The sequence below is a fragment of the Rattus rattus genome, chromosome 6 (assembly GCF_011064425.1).
Source record: "Rattus rattus isolate New Zealand chromosome 6, Rrattus_CSIRO_v1, whole genome shotgun sequence".
NCBI classification, from domain to species: domain Eukaryota; kingdom Metazoa; phylum Chordata; class Mammalia; order Rodentia; family Muridae; genus Rattus; species Rattus rattus.
The window spans coordinates 130,341,815-130,357,064 of NC_046159.1; the positions used below are offsets into that span (position 1 = coordinate 130,341,815).

Consider the following 15,250-nt stretch of genomic DNA (forward strand, 5'->3'; position numbering starts at 1 on the left):
GAGACGTGAATAAGAGGATAGGGTTCTCACAGATGAACTAGTGTCCTCAGAATAGACCCAGAGAGCTGCTTTGTCCCTTTTACCATGTGAAGAGGCAGCCGAACAATACCATCTGTGAACCAGAAAACGGTCCTCACCACACAATGACTCCTCCCCTGTTTGGATCTTGGACTTTTCAGCCTCCCGCACAGTAAGAAATAGATTGCTCCATGTGCGTGTGAGCATGCCATCTCACAGTGCTTTGTTATAGCAACCTGAGCAGAAAGAGGCAGTAGGGCTATGGCTTCCCTCTCAGGCCTGCACAACAGGAAGCTTCGCACCTGACTTCCCTGCTCAACCTTCCTGCTTGCCTGTCTTTCTTTTGAGTTCTGGTAAGCCCCAGAATAGCAGTGTGGTTGGTGGTAGGGTGATCTTCCCTTATACCTGTTGCCTCAGAGTCCAATTACCTTACAAGAGCCTGCATGGGCTATTCAAAATCAGTGACAGATGTTATCTGACTCCTACTTTCCAGATTATACATAACATCTGGTATTCCCATCAGGGAAGGGTTTGCTGAGGTCATGCCTCTTCTTAGGGATCCAGGGATTCTTAGCACACTGTTCAGAATGGTTATCCTACAACCAGGTCCACACAGACGTCAAAGAGAATCATGACTTCACTTCTGCAGAGGGGTCTGGGAAGAGCGTCATACCTGTTTAACCATCATGCAGGGTGATTGTTTCTCAGGCAATATTTCCGATCTGTACAGCAGGTGTTTCAAAAGATGTCCAATAAAGGTTTATGAGTTAACTGCCTTTAAGAAATGACACACAGTTTCCCAACAAAGTGAAAAGCCATTTCCTACGGGAAACACTTTGAGAAATCAGTTATCACATCAGGGGTAGCTGGATGTCCAGGAGCCTACTGACATGCTTCCTAATGAAAATATTTTCTATGTAGTTGTTGTTTTAAGAATGATTTATTTTTCATTTTTCTATAATCTGAATAGAAACCAGAGATCCATTTTACAGTTTTTTTGAGCCTCTTTGAGGTTACTTTGTTTCTTCTAAATGTTTGCCTGAGAAAACATATAGAAAAACAGTTAAATGATTCAGATGTTTATGCATTACTCTTATAAGTTGTTTTCTATAAAACAATCATCTGAAAGCATAAAGCTATTTCTACCACTGATTGAAAAGTTGGCTTTGAAATATGTATTTAATCGTATTTCCCAATAGACAGCCATTCTTGCATTCTTTCTGGTCTAAGGTGACCTGGTGACCTTCTTTCTCACTTCACTGAGTCATAGAAGAAAGTCTAATGGGCCGCATACACCTCTGCTGAACTAAGGCATGGACTTACTTACTAAAGGCTGGTAGCCAGGTGATCTACTCTGAAAGTTTTAGGAACCCCTCGTGTGTTTTAGAGGAAGACTACTGGCTATGAGGGGGGAAATCCTTTACCATGCAGAGACACAGCTGCCTTCATTAGCAACTATAAATAGAATGCTCACATTAGGAAGCATGTCAGCATAGGCTCCTGGACATCCAGCTACCCCTGATGTGATCATTGATTTCTCAAAGTGTTTCCCGTAGGAAATGGCTTTTCACTTTGTTGGGAAACTGTGTGTCATTTCTTAAAGGCAGTTAAGTCATAAACCTTTATTGGACATCTTTTGTGACAGCTGCTGTAGAGATTGGAAATATTGCCTGAGAAACAATCACCCTGCATGATTGTGGAGAAGGTATGGAGCTCCTCCCAGCTGCCTCTGAGTGCAGACTTCCCAGTGATGATTCCCCACCGCATCCTAGTAACACAGTGTGTTTTACTACCCATCTTCCTTTGGGATATGAACCAAGCTAAGCACTGGTTTCTTTTTAATATTCTTCCACAAACTTCTTGTCTCCAATGTACCCAGTCAGGGGTCCTTCTGGAAGCTCTCGGACCAGACATCAGTGGTCTGAGACATCACTGCAATATTCCAAAGCTACCTTTTAACCAAGTATCTCATTGAATAAAGATGCCCTCATTGACAGAAAGCATCACAGGAAGCAAGTTTATGCTGTGTGTCAGATTATACATTTAATATATTGTTTTTTTCCCCTTTTCAATTAAAACAAAGATTAGTAAACTCTCGGGCAGTTGTCTCCTTAGGGTCCTCTAACATCTCTCTGTGCTGGCCACCTAATCTATAGCTAGTCAGAGATTTCTAACCTCTAGACAAGGGTGAGATCTACTGTCACTAGAGGCTATTTTCTGATAAGTATGAGGTCAGTCTGTGGTCTCTACGTTGCTATGTACTTTCTATCATAGTACATGTGTTATTTTGCTGGTACCAGTTTCCATGCGGAGTTCTTGGTCTCCCAGTGTTTTCAGATTTCCCAGTGTGAAAAGGGAATCATGTGCTCTTGATTGTAAGCTAAATGAAATGATTGTCAATGACTTCTGAAAAGCTGGAAGAGGATCCCAGTCTCCAAGGGTGAGTCATCTTAGGTGTGCCCAGAGTTTGCAGAGCTTCACAAGCACTCCTTCCTGCTGGGATCAGTGTGTCCCAGCAGAAGGCTTGGCTCAAGGACACCAAAGTGACATTCGGGGAACAAGTTCTCAAAGTTTGTCCATTCTTAGGAACTTGCTTATATAAAGAAAATTGGATTTTGGAGCCAAGAGTGTTTGATTCTACACTTGCAATGTATTCAAATACAAAGGAACCACTAGAGTTCAGTCACACTGTGCTATGAAAGACTGACTCAAGGCAAAATGAATATTTGACCTCTCCTTTCACCCAAGATTCTCTTTAAGCTAGTCTGAGATTGGGACTGGTGTTAGAACTTCTACTGTGCCCACTGGTGATTCTCTTGGGGATGGTTATGATACTTTTGAGAGCACGGCAGAGGGAAATAAAGTAGTCCTGAGAGTCCAGTATCTTTTGTTCTTTACCACAGACAAATCACTAACTGATCCAGAAATACGTCAGGATTTGGAACTAACAAGCAGCGTAGTTACTATGACTTTGTGGTTTAGCTATGGTTATTTCTATTCTATATTCTATACCATGATACTGTTTATGCCTTGTGTGGTTTTGGTAAGAGAGTGGGGGTGGGGGAACAAAATTGAGTCTTGCCCATGGCTATAAATTATCAGAGATGAAACTAACACATTATAGTCAATTATATAACAGGTCCCTAGTCTTGAAGGGATGCTGTTTTATTTTTTCTCCCCATCATTAATGTGGGCTTTTAGCATATATTATTTAGCATTATATTATACTTTAACATTATATTGTAAATATAGGAAAATACAAAGATAAATAGAATATTAGCTATTTGTGGACAAGTGTGCCCTTAGCTTCAGATCTGTTAAGAGAGGGGTTTCTATACCACAAGAATGCTAGCAAACAAGGAAGCCTATCTCTCTGTGCTATATTTATATTATCATCCTTTGAAATTAGGTAATTCTGTAATGCAGTTTGGAGCCTGCAAATGAGTTTCTAACTCCTTAAATATTCTGAGTTATTCTGAGGAATTAATAAGAACACCTCTTTCTTATATCTCATGCAGGGGGAACAAGGACCTCAAGGTTTCCCAGGGTCAAAGGGCACAGTGGGCCTCGGCCTCCCTGGTCAGAAGGTGAGTTTATCAGGACCTTAAGGAAATTCTTAGGGTCAAGGTCTCAACGGCTTAGCCTTGATTTGGACAGAGCCCTCATGTTTCCTGCCTGTTCTGCCTTACTATGAAACCTACCTGTGATGGAATCTATTTCCTCTCATCCTTCAAAGGGAGCCAATAAAAGAATAAATCCTTAGGACACATATGTAGGAGACACCAGAAACCTCAGGAACCTGGTAAATTATACAACGGCTGAGTTTCCTGAAGGCACCAAGCTGATCAGAAGGTGTCACAATACCTCTTAAGTGTAAATGTCTTTTCCCCACTCTTAGTTTTTATGTCAACAGAATTCCAAGTCTTTAAAGGGCTTTTGGTTTCAACAAATCAAACTGTAGGATTACTTTTCCCCTAAAGCTTAATCGGCTGTAATGTTCATGGTCTACGGTTCTCTTTTAACCATGTCGTGCAGGGAGAACATGGAGAACGGGGCGATGTGGGGAGGAAAGGTGAAAAGGGAGACATCGGAGAGCCTGGATCTCCAGGAAAACAGGCAAGACGTGATTGTTCAAGCCTCACTACGACTTTAGCTTTATCCTCTCGATGGATCCAGCCTAACCTGACTGTTAACTCTTCTTCCACTAAGTAGGGGTTACAAGGACCGAAAGGAGACCTGGGACTCACAGTGAGTATCTATCCTAAATGGTAATTGAGGGCTCCTTAATTGCCGAATTATTATATTCATGTCGTAGCTCTAGAATTACGAGTTTTTTTGGAGGTTGGGTTGTCCTGTTTAAATGGTGCCTACTGTCAGGCCAGTGTTGATTTGAGCAAACGTGTGAGATAATTGTATCTGGATGCAGGGAGAGCAGGGGTGGGGGTGGGGGTGGGAGCGAGGGCGGGTGCGGGTGTTGGGCTGGGAGCGGGTATCCGCACTAGGAAGCCATGCAGTCTTATGTGAACAAGTGGGGATGCTCCTTCTTGACCTCTAGAAATGCATTTCCTCCTAGAAATGATCAAGTTGCTATTATTGGCAACAAGGAACTGATCTGCTTAAGAGAAGTGGCAGAAGCCAAATGAGTTTTTATTTTGTGTGTCTTTCTCACTGATATCAGGCTGGGGGATTTTTTTTTTTCTTAAGTTAGTTCCTTAAGGAAGTGCTGTGAAAGCAGTTATCTCAAAGCTGGGATTATGCGTATGCATGCGTTTGGCCAATCTGCTGAATCTCTACAAATGGTTTTCTACAGTTTTCATTCGTAATTTTTTTTTAAAAGATGATTTTTAAAATTCTAATGGGTAGGAAGTTTCTAGCAAATTCAAACTCTGCCTTTCTAATTTGAAATCACTTCACCCCTGGAGATTAGAAAAGGAGACCTTTAGTTTTTTGTTTTTTGTTTTTTTTTTTTTCTTTCCTTCAGTTATTACCTGCCAGTCGTATGTACAGTGGCAGGAAAACCTGGAAGGGGAGTGAGTCTGCCTGGTCACGACCACAGCTTCTTTCTCTTGTTCCCTCCTACCAATCAGATCCCCTGATATAAATTGATTAGTGCAATCGGGCATCACATTGGGAAGAGTCGTTGCTTTTATTTAATTTGTAATAAAGCTGTTGTTAGATGAAAATAGCCTCAATAGTCTCCATTAATGCTGCTGTTAACTAAGCTGTGTCTCCAGTTACATATATTGTCTCTCCCCCAACTCTGTCATTATCCAATTGTTCTTTAAAGTTTCACTTTGCATCTGTTAGGTTTTTCTTTGGTTGACTCTGCTGTTCTCACCCGTTGAGATCTATGGTTTCTGTAATCACCATTTTCAACTCCATGTCTTTAGCAAACACATAATCTGGCCTCTGTTGGTTGTCTAATCACTTGTAAGCCAAGCAACAAGCAACATTGTGGCATTAGTAGACTGACTTTGGGAAGCCTGTTCTGGGCTCATCTGATAGATCAGACGGGCAATAGGACTAGAAGGGGCTTTTAGAAGCATGAAGACACGTCATAAAGAATGAAAAAGGATAGCAGGAAGCCGAGGAGGGGGCTTCAAGAAGTGAGGGTTAGAACAGAACAAGGATGAAGACTGGGGACTCTAGGCCTCGCCGTCTGCTTTAGCGGCTAGCACAGACTAAATCATTTTAGCGGCTAGCACAGAATAAATCATTTTGCTGATTTACAGCATCCTTGCAGAGACAGTACCTGGTAGGCTCAGACCTGTGCAGGCTCACCTCATGCAATCTGCATCATTACTCTAAGACTCAGAAACTGTTATGTCTTCTGATAGCCCAGGGCCCACAGCTGATGTACACTGGAGTTGCAACAAGATCCCAAAGTTAGAGCTATTAAGTTTCGCTACTCAGCCCCATTTGGTGTATGACATGCTATATCCAACTTTCAACTTTCCTGCTATTTGTTTAATTTTCTCCAGTGAAGGAGCGCATCAAATGGTCCAGTGACAGTTACAGGACAAATTGCTCCTGATCACAGGGAACATGCTACAGTTATAAACTTAATTCTAAGACATTTTTCTTTTTTCCACAGAAAGAAGAAATTATCAAACTTATCATTGAAATATGTGGTAAGATTTAATTATCAAGAAAGCAAAGTGCCCTATATTATAGCAGCCCCACTGTGTGCTGTGGTGCTAAGCTAATGAGGATCATTCAGGAGCTACATGTTCATTGTTGGTGTGGAAATGAGAGTCTTAGCTGACAAATCAGTGGAGAATGGAGAGGTGACATTGAGGGAGGCTGTAGGTACCTTAATAGTTGATTTTTTCCTCTTTCTTCAAGAGTGTCTGCACAGTGGAGGGCTCAAGAGTGTGGTTAGCAGGGCATTGTATACCCACTGTGCTCATCTGTAGTCAGTGACTTACCTGAGCATGGGAAGAGAACTGGCACAATGGAGATTTGGCTACAGGAGTCACAGGTACCTGGAGACTAGCCACAGGCTGTCTTCTAAGCCCGGATTTCTTTCCGAAGTGAGTTTTGAATGTGATTTCTACAACTGTGCTCAATCTCACAGGCAGGAAGGCATTCAGGGGTTTGCCTTGTTTCACATGGAAATCTAAAGTGTTCCATGCCTGACACTTTAGACTTAGAGTTAGCAGACAGAGGAAATAAGGCAAACGCTAAAGGCAGAAGATGGATAGGATAACAATAACTTCCCTGTTTGAAGTGGACAGAGGCAAGAATAGCACCAAATCCCAGAAAGTCTTTGTTTCCTAAGAACCAGCCTGAGACCTCTGGTAGTAGGACAATTTAGACACGGCTTCTGGATTAGATTTTTGGACACCCCATCTATGGATGGTTGCTTATTGGCCAGTATTTTCTGGAAGCCCTCTTGTCAAAGGATTCATGGTACAGAGGGACTGCTGGCCTCTTTGATAGCATGGAAGTCATGGAAGTTGTAATAATCCTCATGGTGGATGAAGAAGTCACCACACAGAACAGTGGCTCTCATGTAGAATCACGGGCCCTAATCTTGCCGCCAATTTAACTCTTTCAACCTGTCACTTTAACCATATGCCATACCAGTGAACGCTTCTCCAGTTTTACTTAAAGATATGGCTGAAGGTTAAAATAGCAGCACTGGGCTATAGATTAAATACAAACTGTAGAATGAAGAAAACAAGCTCAGGACAGTAGTCACCTCTGAGAGAGAGAGAGAGAGAGAGAGAGAGAGAGAGAGAGAGAGAGAGAGAGACAGACAGACAGACAGACAGACAGACAGACAGACAAAACCAAGGAGGCTTATACAGAGCAGGCTAAGTTTTAAAAAGTAAAAAGTATATATATTTGTTATGTGTTTATACTTGTTTTATTTTTAATGCATCTCAAACCAGTTTTCCATCCCTTTACTCCTCCCAGTTACTCCCTCACCTCCTTCTTCCCAAGGTCCACTCCTCTTCTGATTCCCTTCAGAAAAAGGCAGGCCTCCCAGGGATACCCACTGAGGATTTTATATTTTAATATAAGAAATAGACATACAAGTGTTTATTATCTGCTAAACTGTAATTTCACCCTTTACTTGTGTAATATTATTAGTGGGGAGATATAAACAAATATCTATTTACATCAGATAGAGAACCCATGACAAATCAAAGTAACAATGTTATCAAACTCCGACTTGTTGAACAAATGAGTTTATTGGGGTGACTCAGGAGTATATGGGAGGGGCCACTAACAGGAACATAAATGACTCTAAGGCATCAGCATTACCAAAAGAGAAGCCTAGCATGGGGTGCCTGCCAAAAACAAAACAAAATGAGACAAAGCAAAGCAAAGCAAAACAAAAGAAAACTAGAGCTGCTTTTCTCTTCAGCATCCCTTTCTCCTTCTATATGAATCTAGTAAACTTCAGTGACTTTCTGACACTTGTGAGTTGTTGATTTTCTCCTTTTAGACCTTCATTTTAAGGAACTTTCCTCTAAATTGGACTGCTTCAATTTGGAGGAAATTTTTATAAAAAATCTCCCCCTAAATACATACTAGTTTTTAAAAGAGTGAAGCATAGTATCCAGAGAGGAGAGAGGTATACACTGTTCCCATTTAAGGAACACCACAAGAAAGGAAGACCACAGCTGGGGTCTTTGGCTCATTCCCAACCTGCTTGCCAATGTCCTATGGATATGGTATTAATCTGTAATGGTTTATTTTCATTTCTTCAGTGTTTCTATTTCTACATTCTAGGTTGTGGGCCCAAATGCAAAGAGACTCCACTGGAGTTGGTGTTTGTGATAGACAGTTCGGAAAGTGTGGGACCAGAGAACTTTCAGATCATCCAAAATTTTGTGAAGACTCTGGCTGACCGGGTGGCCTTGGACCTTGGCACAGCCCGCATAGGAATAATCAACTATAGCCACAAGGTGGAGAAGGTAGCTAGCCTGAAGCAGTTCTCCAGCAAGGATGACTTCAAGCTGGTGGTGGACAACATGCAGTATCTGGGGGAAGGGACCTACACAGCCACTGCTCTTCAAGCAGCCAATGACATGTTCAAAGAGGCAAGGCCAGGTGTAAAGAAGGTAGCCTTGGTGATCACTGATGGACAGACAGATTCCCGAGATAAAAAGAAACTGGCAGATGTGGTGAAGGATGCCAATGACTCCAAAGTGGAAATATTTGTGATTGGGGTGGTGAAGAAGGATGACCCCAACTTCGAAATTTTTCACAAAGAAATGAATCTCATTGCTACTGACTCAGAACACGTGTATCAGTTTGATGACTTCTTTACTCTGCAAGGTAAGTTGTCTGCCCCGGTGGAAGGAATATATATTGTTCTTTGCAGGGTCACAGCACCCGTAGTCAGGGAGTTGAAGATGATCCTGTCAACATTGCTTTATAACCTATAAACTACAGAAGGTTGAAAACCAAGTGTGATGTCACTGAGTGTAGAGGGTACAATCCTGAGTTGGTTCAGCTCAGCTGGCTGTGGAGTTTGACTGGAGTTTGATAGGAATGAAGGGAAAGAAAGGGACTTAGGATATTATCGCCATTCAAAAGTTTTCTAACTAGAACAGAGGATGTAGCATCAAATAACAAGCCCTAAAGTTGAAGGAAAACACTTGAAAAAGTTAGGAAGTCTAAAGCAATGAGAAATGAAAGCAGCAGGGATCAGAGGTCATGTTCTAGTTGCTAACTTTATGCTAGCAATTTATCTTAAAGAATAACCTTTGCAAGTACGTCACTATGCTAACCTAGTGGGCATTTTTATATTAAATATATTTTCATATTAATTGGTATTTACTAATGAGCCTGACTAATATACTGATTCATCTGCATTTCATCTAGGGCAGTAGAGTTTCACAGTAAAAATATATTACAATCCTTGGTTGGGGAATGAATTATTTTGGCAGGGCCCAGATTTAATCCTTTCTTGTCTACCAATCTGAGAATGAAGCCTTGTGTAGCTGCATACTACCTCACCACCTCAGGCCTTTCCTACACCAGTGATCAACACTGCCAGCCATAGGGTAACTTACCAAACTCAAAACCTTTGCTAATCTGGGGCTCCGTTGTCTCAGAGTTCTGCTGGCTAATGGGTAGGTTATCTGCTATACTTGGTTTCATTGGGCTGTTCATGTGAATGATCAGAATGATCAGAAGTGTCTCACACTTGAGAAATGGTTATATTTTAACAACTGAATTATTAAGGCTTTATCAACTTAAGAGAGTTTTTAATTTGTTACAACAATGATGAATATAATTTTGGATAAACTGACCTACTGTTAGACCTAAAACCAGATATGGCCTATTTTATATAGTAGAGGAGGCTATCTCTTTTTACAGAATAATGCAGTGTGCTGGTACTATGCTATTGTATATTATTAAATAAAGAGTTTGACATAATCTTTTTACAGGTAATATAAAAATGCTACATACTATGGTTAACTTGGCAATGTTTTTTTCAATAATGGGAGGTAGCTTATTTTAAGGATAGGGCTGGTCTCCTTAAGGAGGTATTGAATAAAGTTTCACTGCTTCCACTAATTCCCTTTTCTGCTTTTTTTTAATAAAAGATACTCTGAAGCAAAAGCTGTCTAAAAAAATTTGTGAAGATTTTGACTCCTATCTCATACAAGTTTTTGGATCATCATCTTTTCAACCTGAATTTGGGGTGTCAGAGCGAGAGGTCAACATATCCACTCCAAAGCCTACAAAAGAAATTTCTAAGTTGGTAAGTAGATGTTGGCTCACTCCTTGCACTTAAAAGGTATAGTTTGATATGGAAGACATAATGCCTTCCCTACATGCTCAGAATTAGCTGAACTACGTACAGTTTAGGTCCTTGATTCCAAGCATTGTCACCATGATGATAGATTTCCAGTTTTGAAATAGCCCTAGAACTTAAAACAAGACTATGGGATTAATTTTTCCATATTTGATAATGATTCATTAAATGTTGAAAATGTTACATTTATATTATTCCACTACCATGATTTTAACCATGTACCCTGGAATAGACTAATACTATGTTACATAAATTTGCCCTCTTGGTATGATTTGCAGATTTTGTTCTATCTCTATTTCATTCATTCATTCATTCATTCATTCATTCATTCATTCATTCATTCATTACTTCATCCCCCTTGTACCAACTTTCCCAAAGTTTTCATATATGTCATAGTGCCAACCTCCCACACTCCGTACCGTGTTCTTTTCCCTTCGAGCTTTCTACTTTTGTTCATGGAAAGGGAGGGATTGGGGTTGTGTGTGATCATGGTACAAGGTGGGTGCTCAGTGTTGGAGCTCTCCAGTGAGGATGGGTACCTTCTGGAGAGAGAGACAACCATTACTGTCTTCTTAGCAAGCTCCTGGGAACTGACTTAAGCCAATCAGATCCAGAGGAGACTGAAGAGTCTCCCAAAGTTACTTATAAGTGTTGAGTACAGTCTCTTCCTCCTGGCTTCTCCTACTTCTATGGTTCTTGTTCCAGAAGTGTGGAGTCATGCTATTATACTTTAAGTTCAGCGGAGCCTCTGTGCTGTCCTTTTATTGAAGCTTCATTAAGGCAGTCATCATGAGCATGTGAAACAACATTCTAGCACCAGGATTTGGCTAACGAGATAGACTAAGACCCCAAGAGGCATCAGGATCAGGACTCAGCCAGGTTTGTTGAGGAGTCAGGCCTAGGATACCATTCCTAAGGGCACAGATTGCAGGACCCACTAGATTTTTATTCTTTATTCAAAAAGGGCCAGAAATCCTCTGACATGGTTCCATGTGTTAAAATACTGACTCCAAATCAGTATTTTTTTTTTATTAAAGCAAGAGGCTTACAGTGAATTGTTTTGAAATCCACACGTACATTTGTATCAGATGTAGACCAGATGTCTGTATACTAATGGTCATATCTTAAATACTTTTGACTGACAGGCCATAGAATTTCTGTTTCAGTTTTTCAGTTTTATCTTTGAATTGTAAAATAGTCATAGAGGAATACTCAAGTGAATAAGTATGATTGTGCTCTAATAAAATTTATTTAGCAAATATCAGCTGGGTTTTGGCTCAGTGGTAGAATGTGCTTTCAATCCCCAGCATTCAAAGCAAAGTAAAAATTACTTATAAAAGCTGGTGGAAAGTAGAATTTTGCCCACAGGATTTTCCTGGCTCTTGTCTATCTAAAACTTTTAAAGTAAATTAGCGGCAATACTGTACGGCCAGGGACATATCCTTTTGACATTGTGACTTGACACTGTTGCTGTCTATGAGATTCATACTTGAGAACCACACAACTGTGTCATGATAGATAGATGGATGGATGGATGGATAGATAGATAGATAGATAGATAGATAGATAGATAGATAGATAGATAGATAGAAACAGACAGATATACAGACAGACTGGCTAGGCCTGGCTTAAGCTTTTGAAACCTCATCTACCCCGCAATGGTATACTTCCTTTAACAAGGCTACGCCAACTCTAACAGGGTCATACCTTCTAATCTCTATTAATAAGCTCCAGTTCCTAACAACCAAGCACTGAAATCTATGAGCCTGTGGGAGCCATTTTTATTCAAACCACCACATACGCAGTCACTCTTTTGTTGTGCTATTCCCAAGTCTAGCCTTGGTGGCATTTGTCCTGCCCTGTAAGCCAAGGTTCCTCTTTGTGTGACTTGTCTCTTGATTATCTAGCTGAACTATGTGAACACTTTTCTAATAGGCATTTTGATGTCTTCTAAAGTCTTCTTTAAAAGAAACAAGCCCAGGTTTCATTCAGCAAGCAGTTTATAACAGACCCTTTTGTACTCCCTGAACCATGCTTTGTTTAGGTTAACACCAGTGATTCCCAAGAGCACATCTTGGAAATGTCCTGCCATCTTAAGTGTTGGCTCTGATCCCATGTTTATTAGAAACACTGGAAAGTACCAGGATGTAATGATGATCTAATAGTAGAAGCAGAGGGATGGCTGAAGCACAAGATGTGGTAGAAATTAGTTTAGGAAGGGAGTAGAAAATGTCTGAAGCTAAAGGTAAAAATAAGATGGACTGGCTTAAATAACAAACATTTAGTTTTTACTGTTTTAAAGACTGGAACGTCTGAATCTGATGTTAGGTGACAGCTCACTTCCTGGCTTTTAAGCAGATATTTCCTTGTTACATATGTGAATTCTGGAGGAAAACAAAATTTAGTTCATAAAAGGAGGTGTTGATACTAATAATTTCTTAAGGGGAGAGTAGAAGGAAAGGTGATTTTAGCACAGGGATCATGTACAAAGGGTGGGGGTAACCTCCAAAGTTCACACATGAAGCTGAAGAGAGCTTCAGTCCGGAACCAGGCTAAGGTGTATATATGGTAGAATGGGACTTTGAAAATGATTCATAAATGGTTTCATATGTTATGCCAAGAAGTGTGAACTTTGTTCACAGACCAGCAAAGGTCATATGATGATGATTGGTTCATAAAAAGAATAACTCTGGTGTTGCTGTAAATTTATAAAAAGGGCTGTCTTTTATCCCGCACTAGGCCTGGCACCATAGAGCCAGTCAGCAAAGTGTCTCACCTGCTCTGCTCCATCCCACCTCACACTGCCAATGGCTACTCTCTGAGCCTAGCAATAATATCTCTACCTGTCTAGTTCCCAAGGCAGGTTGCCACTATGTCAGACATATACATCCCAATTTCCTGGTGGGCTAGTGTGTCGAGTCACTACACACTCTCTTGAACTTAAATTGCCACATGAAAGAACACACAACACAGTAACCTCTGATCCAATTGATACTATATAATTTGATCATCTAGACATACAAATCCCTATACATATCCATCCCTTAAGAATATTCATAACAACCTGTAAATGGAGAGGAATCTTAACATCCGCCTCCATGTTCTTTCCACTGCTTCTCTCTTTCCAGTCTCCTCCTCCTCTCTAAAACTTTTCTTCCGCCCATCCTTTCTTCTCATCCTATGACAGGCCTTGTTCTATCTTGTACCTGCCTTCACCAGCATAATGACATCATCCTACACTCTGGTTTGGCATAGAAGTTAGGAGGAGGAGAGGGTGAGGAGGCTGGAGGCTGAGTCTTGGTGAGAAATTATAAGGTTATAAATAAACTAAGCAGGGACAGTAGACATAGAAAGAAGATGTAGATTGGGAAGCTTTTGCTGGGTAGGATTCCAGGACTTGGTGATTGGTTTGGAGATTAGAGCAGGGGTGGGTTTTGATGGTATCCTAGATATTTGGAATTAAAGATAACATAGCCTGAAATACCACAGACTACAATCAAGATTACTACTGGTTGGAGAATGGTTCCTTTTTAAAAGGAAGATAATGGGTTTGTTTATACCACGTTAAGTGCTTTAGTAGCACCCAAGGATAAATTAATCTGAGAATGAGGAGCAATAAGGCCATATACCTTCATTGTGGCATTCTAGGAATTCTGAGCACCCTAAAAGACCAGTGGCTTTAACTGATCATGACAGATAGAGCATTTTAGCTAAGGGCGGGGGTAGGGAGGATGCAAAAGAATACATCTAAAATGGTATAGATTTATAAAATAGCTACAACATGGACCAGAACTATTGGTTAAGTTCCCTCAGGGGGACTATGAGAAAGTAGAAGGTTGCAATGAATTTGAACTTTGTTGAATGGCCCTGTGTTAGTAGATGAATTTACAGGCAATCAATTTCCCAGCATGTATTTAGTCTGAGCAGACAACTGTACATTCCTATTCAATTTAACCCTTTGAGATACCTGGGCGATTTTGTTGATTAAAAATTGATGCACATGCACAGACATGAAATATTATTATAACTATGTATGTATATAGTTATCACTTTAGTTACTGCTCTATTGCTGTTCTATAACTAAGGTAATACTTATAAAGAAAAGCATTTACCTGGGACTTACTTATAAAGTTAGAGGGTTAGTCCAAGAGCATCACAGTGGGAAGAAGACAGTCATGGTGCTGGAACAGTAGGTGAGAGCTCTACATTCTGATGCACAGGCAGCAGGTAGGCAAAGAAAGACTGAGCCTTGAATGAGCTTTTGAAATCTCAAAGCCCAGCCCCAGTAATATAGTGCGTTCAACAAAGCCATACCTGTTAATCCTTCCTAAACTGTTCCACTAACTGGGGTCCAAGCATTCAAATGTATGAGCCTACGGGGGGCCATTCTCATCCAAAATACCAAGTAATCTTCTGTGCATGAGGATCTGTCTATTATAAATATAGGTATAATATCCAAGTAAAACCAGAACATTTAGGTTCTCAAATCATTCCCAAATCTTTTAGGTTGTTTTGCAAAGTAGGTAAATGCCCTACTTCTCTTCATTTTGAGTGTGAGTCTTATTTCTTTCTTCGTTGTCCTTTATTACTTCATTTGGGCACCTGCTGTTCCTTCTTCCTTTTCTTTCTACCAGGTTCTGTTCTTAGGAAATGGATTATATACACTTTATTGTGAAATCTAAGTTGACGGTGTCTATCTCAAAGAAAACCTAGCCTTTTAAGCATTCCATTTAACTGTGGAAGAAGACTCAGACCTGATTTAGATGTATTCTATATACACGAGAACAGTTCTGTTGAGAGATAAGGATAGTAGAGGATCTCCTGGTCCACAGCTTGCAAACCTCTGTTGTTTCTTTTGTAGACCAGTCTAGGGGAGCCATCTATGATTATCTACCGCATTATGAACCTCTCCTTGGGATAATTTATATTTGCTCTTGAATTTATTATACT

General features: G+C 40.5%; 1 protein-coding gene across 1 annotated transcript in view; it reads left to right on the top strand.

The window, feature by feature from the left end:
- The window catches only part of Col28a1 (collagen type XXVIII alpha 1 chain), a 149,869-nt gene that overhangs the window by 124,147 nt on the left and 10,472 nt on the right, over positions 1-15,250 (top strand). The window contains exons 28-33 of the mRNA XM_032906950.1: positions 3,537-3,605; positions 4,054-4,134; positions 4,231-4,266; positions 6,113-6,149; positions 8,263-8,811; positions 10,089-10,246. Coding sequence (XP_032762841.1) covers positions 3,537-3,605; positions 4,054-4,134; positions 4,231-4,266; positions 6,113-6,149; positions 8,263-8,811; positions 10,089-10,246 — 930 coding nt within the window. The remainder of the gene's footprint in view (positions 1-3,536; positions 3,606-4,053; positions 4,135-4,230; positions 4,267-6,112; positions 6,150-8,262; positions 8,812-10,088; positions 10,247-15,250) is intronic.